This window comes from Callithrix jacchus, chromosome 5 (genome assembly GCF_049354715.1).
Source record: "Callithrix jacchus isolate 240 chromosome 5, calJac240_pri, whole genome shotgun sequence".
Lineage (NCBI taxonomy): Eukaryota > Metazoa > Chordata > Mammalia > Primates > Cebidae > Callithrix > Callithrix jacchus.
The window spans coordinates 38,943,308-38,949,167 of record NC_133506.1 but is presented as its reverse complement, the minus strand read 5'-3'; the positions used below and the strand labels follow the sequence as shown (position 1 = coordinate 38,949,167).

At 48.6% G+C, this 5,860-nt stretch overlaps 1 protein-coding gene across 1 annotated transcript in view; it reads right to left on the bottom strand.

The window, feature by feature from the left end:
- Positions 1 to 47: 47 nt before the first annotated feature.
- L3MBTL1 (L3MBTL histone methyl-lysine binding protein 1) overlaps positions 48 to 5,860 on the bottom strand; it is a 56,862-nt gene continuing 51,049 nt past the window's right edge. The window contains exon 21 of the mRNA XM_078371709.1: positions 48 to 184. Coding sequence (XP_078227835.1) covers positions 77 to 184 — 108 coding nt within the window. The 3' untranslated portion in view covers positions 48 to 76. The remainder of the gene's footprint in view (positions 185 to 5,860) is intronic.

The following is a 5,860-nucleotide window of genomic DNA, read 5'->3' as shown; positions in this document are numbered from 1 at the left end:
AAGAGAGCCTCTCTCTGTTCTCCCAACAAGGGCCTAAGTGTCTGCGCCCGGTGCCGGCCGCGCCCCAGCACAGAGCTCACAGCTCCCGGCAGCAGCAGCGAGGGGGCTGGTTGATGTCATGTGGGATCCAGCAGAGCTTAAGATGGGACTGGAGACTTCTCTTCCCTGGGGACACCATCTCACCCTGGAGGGGAGAGGGGTAGGAGTGGGTAATAGACCCAGGAGAGCCCTGGAGACCCCTGGGGCTTGTTAGACTGTGTGGGTCAGGGTGTGTGCTGTGCAAGTGTTTTGTGCATAGAATGCTTTTGTGTGTGTCTGTCTGTGGCTCTGTGTTTCAGGCATTTGTGTCTGTATGAGTCTGCATAGATGACCTCATGTATGTGTCAGTGTGACCATATTTGTACATTTATGTCAGCCTGTGTCTGTGCATCTGTGACTGTGTGTATCATGTGTTTGGTGTGCATATGGATGTGTTTCAGTGTGTCTCTGTGTAGTACATGTCAGTGGAGTGTGAGTCTGTATGTGGATGTCTGAAGGTGTGTGTTCAGACCAGTATGGGCGTCTATTAATTTGTGTTTATAGGTAAGTCATTGTGTGTTTGTGTTCATATTGGTGTATATCAACAAATTTGCTCTGTGTGTGTGCGTGCACACACACATGTAGGGGGCCTGTGTATATGATCCCTGTGTAGACCATCTGGAACTGAAAAGGTGCTTCCACAGACGTCAGCCATGGCAGCTGAGAGCCCTCTGCCTACCAAAAACCTGCATGTGTTTCAGAGGAAGGAACCTGGAGCCTGGGTGTCTGGCTCAGTCTGGCCTGTCTTGGTCTTTGCTGAGCACCTAGTCTTTTGGGCTTTTCCCTGCAGGCTCCTCAAGGGCTCCAGCCCAGTCCTCAGGGCAGGCCCAGTGGGCCTGTGTGGCTCTCCTACTGTGTGAGAAACCGTTGCAGAGAGTACCATGGCTCACGGAGGCCTCACTGCCTGGGGCGGTCATTAGGTACTCACAGGGTCCCTTCCTCTCCCTAGGAGCTCAAGGGGTGGGCAGATGTTCTGGGGAATGAAGGCGTCGATGGGCCCATAGGCCCTGCCCTTCTCAAACTTTCTGTGTGGCTACAGTATACTACAGGGGAGGGACATATGGCACTAGAGCCTAGAAAGTTGGTCAGGGAGGGAACTGGGGCCAGTGGCCTCAGGAGTTCTCTGTGGGCTCCGAAATGCAGAGGATCTGAAAGTGTTGACTGGAGAAAACCCGAGTGCACGATATCAAGGCCTTCCATCTTTGAACAAAACAGAAATGTGGAACCAATTCATGAGCAGCAGGATGTCGTGTTGACAAAACACATACTCAGAGCAAGGACATTTCTTTTCAGAAACAAGATCCTTATGTGGCCTTCAATCAGCAGCATTATTTATAACAGCAAAATAATTGTGCTGACAGTGACACCTAAGTGTCCCAGCACAGGGCACTTCAGAACACTTGCCGGCTACAAGAGCTCCCTCTCTTGACCATACACTGTGTCCAGACACTATCCCATTTCTTTGTACCCCTTTTTGGTTAAACTCCTTGAAAGAGTTGTCTGGACTCCTTGTCTCCACTCCTCTTCCTGTCCTCTTTTGAGCCTGTTCCAAACAGGCTCTCATCCCAACACTTCCATGAAACCGTGGACCAGTGACCTCTATGTGCCAAAGCCCGTGATGAGTTCCTCCTCATCTTACTCAACTTCTCTGAAGGATTTGATGCTCTCATGTTCCCCATTTGGCTCAGGAACTCTTGGTTTTCCTTCTAGCTCACTGACTGCTCTTCCTTCATCTCTTGTGCTGGATTTTCCTCCTCTTTTGATCCTTGAACACAGGCCTATCCCAGGGCTTAGTCTTTGGGCCTCTTCTAGATGTACTTGTTCCTTAGTTGATTGCTACCATTTTAATGGTTTAACCAATTATACTTGTCAGTTCCCAAATCTCTCTCTCTAGTTCTGATTCTCTTTCTTTTCCTTTTTTTTTTTTTTTTTTGAGAGAGTCTTTCTCTGTCGCCCAGGCTGGAGTGCAGTGGCACTATCTTAACTCATTGCCACCTCTGCCTTCTGGGTTCAAGTGATTCTCCTGCCTCAGCTTCCTGAGTAGCTGGGACTACAGGCGCCCACCACCATGTCTAGCAAATCTCTGAATTCTTTTAAGTAGAGATGAGGTTTCACTATGTTGGCCAGACTGGTCTCAAACTCCTGACTTCAAGTGATCTGCCTGCCTTGGCCTCCCAAAGTGCTGGGATTACAGGCATGAGCCACCATGCCCAGCCTAGTTCTGATTCCCTCCTGAACTCTGGACTTACATAGGTCTTGATTCACATTCCTTCCACTCTGCCCCTGCTCTTCCCTCAGTCTTCAGCCTCAATAATGGCCCTACCACATACTCAAAAGTTCAAGCCAGCAACTTTGATTCACTCTAGAAACCTTGCACCCGCACTCTACCTCCACTTCGTCATGAAATCCCATTCAAAATCTATCCAGAAACCACTGCTGCTCACCATCATTGCTGCAGCCACCCTGCCTGAGCCCCATCGTCACACGCATGGATAATTGCAACAGCTTCTCCACTGACTCCCTTTACCCATGACATTTACCCGCCCACTCCATTTACCCACAACAATCTTTCTCCATGGAAAGCCGGGGTGAGTCTTAAAATGTAAATCAGATCATGTGCCTTAGTTGCTCAAAAACTCCAGTGGCTTCCCATCACACCTGGAATTAAAATCCAAAGCCTCTACCAAGGTTTACAAGATCCATATGACTTGGCTGCTATCTTGCTGTTTCCATCTCCTCCTTGGCCTCCACTGCCCTCCTTCCTGACTGCCCTCAGCCTCTCTGCTTTCTCTTGCTGCCCCTCAAACACACAAAGCGCTCTCTGGCCTCCAGCCCCTTGCACTTATTTTTCCCTCTGCCTATGACGCTCTTCCCCAGGTGTCTGCATGGCCGTTTTCCACTAACATCATAGAGGTTTCTGCTTAAACATCACCTCTTGGAGGGGCTTGTACTGATTACAGGTGATGGGTCATCCTGATTTGACTGGGACTGATGGGTTTCAGTGCTATAGTCCTGGGCCAACCAGGATGGTTAGTCACTCTGATACCAGTCCTCCTCATTCCCTATACACTCTGCTTTATAGTTTACTTTGTAGCACTGACACCTTAGCATGTAACCATTGGTTTTTACTTTCTAACTCAACGTAGAACATCAGCTCCAGGAGGGCAGAGACTTTGTTCAACTGTTGAATCCTCAGCACTGGGCACAGGGCCTGGAATATAGTAGGTGCTCAGTACATATTTGACTAATGAATCAATAAATGAATTGATAAAATTTGGTACACGTATAAAATGGAAAATTACACAACCAAAAACTATAACCCAAAACAGGAACATATATGTGATATAATATCAAGCAAAAAGGCAAGCTTCACAAAATAGTAGGTACCATCAATTTTGTAAAAGAAAAACAAAAGATATGTATGCGAATACACGTTTGTGAATACAGCCGCCGAAAAAAGACTGGAGGGGCATGACCCAAGGTCAAAGAGGGTGCTTAGGTTATTTTAACTTTTTTTTTTTTTTGAGACAGAGACTTGCTCTGTTGCCCAGGCTGGAGTGCAGTGGCTGGATCTCGGCTCACTGCAACCTCTGCCTCCAGGGTTCAAGCAATTCTCTTGTCTCAGCCTTCCGAGTAACTGGGATTATAGGCACATGACACGACACCGGTTAATTTTTGTATTTTTAGTAGATATGAGGTTTTACCATGTTGGCCAGGCTAGTCTCAAACTCCTGACCTCAGGTGATCAGTCCACCTTGGCCTCCCAAATTGTTAGGATTATAGGCATGAGGCACTGTGCCCACAGGATTTTTATTTTTCTTTTTTTAAAGACAGGGTTTCACCATATTGGTCAGGCTGGACTTGAACTCTTGACCTCAGGTGATCCGCCCACCTTGGCCTCCAAAATGCTTGGATTACAGGCGTGAATCACTATGCCCGACCACACGCAGATTATTTTAACTTTTATCTTTCTACTATTGTGTAAACCTTCTCAAGATATTGCTGTTGAGTTAATACTCAAGTACTAAGTTCCCGGTGGGAACCTGGTGGCAACTCTGGCATGCCCATGGCCCATCACATCCTCCCCATCACCTTGACTGTGACCCCCATGCCTAAGGAGCCCTCAGTTCTTCTCTCTTGCACCATAATGTTCTAATTTTCTGGGCAGAAGCTGGACATCAGTATAATCTCCTGACTCTTCAGACTCCATGAACTCCCACTCGAGCCCCTTCACGTGTCCTCAAGCCTATCACTTTCCTTGCATGTCATAGCCCAGACTTGCCTCCCTCTGTCCCATTGTTACATGGACCTGCTTACAGCTCCCTGGCCCTGACAAATGGGGTGAGGGGTGGCAGTGTCACATAGTTCTCTCTCCTTGGAACATTCCCTAACAAACCTGGTCTTTCCAGCTCACCTTTTCATCTGTTCTCATTGCCCTTCCTAGAAGGCAGCCCTCCCCCGGATCCCATGCACCTGCTGCTGTCTCTGTCTTCACTGTAACTTGTTCATTTACACACCTGCCCAGTTCAAGTGCCAGCTTGATATTATTTTGTTCCCGCAACCTCATGGGTTAGGAACTATCATCATCCCTGTGTTAAGGAGGATAAAACCGAGGCAAGGAGAGGGACGTGACATGATCAAGACAGTTAATAAATGATATAATCAGGATTTGAACCCAGGCCATCAGACTGCAGAGCCCATGGCCTGGAATTTCAGGAAGACATTAGAAAGCTAGAAAAGGAAAAAATGAAGTTAGTCGAAAGGAACTGAAAATGTAAGTTGGTTAGTTAAGGCGGAAGAAAATTAGGCAGCTGAAAAAGCAGAGAGTTAGTTGGGAGGGAAGGAAGGAAAGAAAGGAGGGAGAGGGGAAAGAAGTTGGGAAGGAAGAAAGGAAAGAAAGTAAAAAAGATACTAGGAAGGATGTTAGCTAGATAATAGTCAATTTGGAGACCAACATGCCAGCAAGCAGGTATCCTTATCACAGGTGAACCTCTCACCTGAAAACTCCAGGTTCCAGCTCAGGTCCTGGGGAGCAGCCCCATGCACGGCTCTGCCCTCTTCTCTCTCTACATTGTCCTTCTGAGAGGAGGCACAATCCTGACTTGCCCAGCAACCTTCCCAGTCGGGAGCGACCTGTCACCCACTCTCTCCTGGTTCCCAAACTGGCTCAAGTTCAACCTCCCAGCCCTGCCTGCCTGAAGCCGGCTTTGGGGCCTTCAAGTTACTAATTAACCACTGGACTGAATTACCAAGCTGGCTGCACCCACTGGCTCCTGGACAGGCCCTGGCTGGGGGACTTTCTGCATTTTTAAAAGCACAACTTAAATTATGTGACCATGGGCAACTAACTTCAGCTCCCTGAGCCTCATGTGATTTGGTGATGGATGGTGTGTACTGCTGGAGGGTGGGTCTCCGAAGTCCCTTTCAACACTGGGACTGCCGCACACTCTCAAGGTCCAGATTAAATGCTGACTCCTACACAGCCTTCCCCATTCCCTCCACTGAGTCGTCTTCTCTTTTGCTTGGAATCTGGTGAAGTGGCAACTGAAAGGCTGGTCTCACACAACCCTCTCCTTCACCCCTTCCCTAATGGGGGCCACCAGCCTCTGTGCTCAGCCCTTTCATGGAAACTTCCGGGGCTGGGCCAGCCTCTGGCACTCTCTTGTGTTGAGCCAAAGACTGCCACCCAGGGCTTACCCGCCCTAGCACTGCCCTGGCACCACCCTGGGAGAATCACAGCTGAGTTGAAACCTATGCCCCACTCTGCCCTTCCGAGATTTGA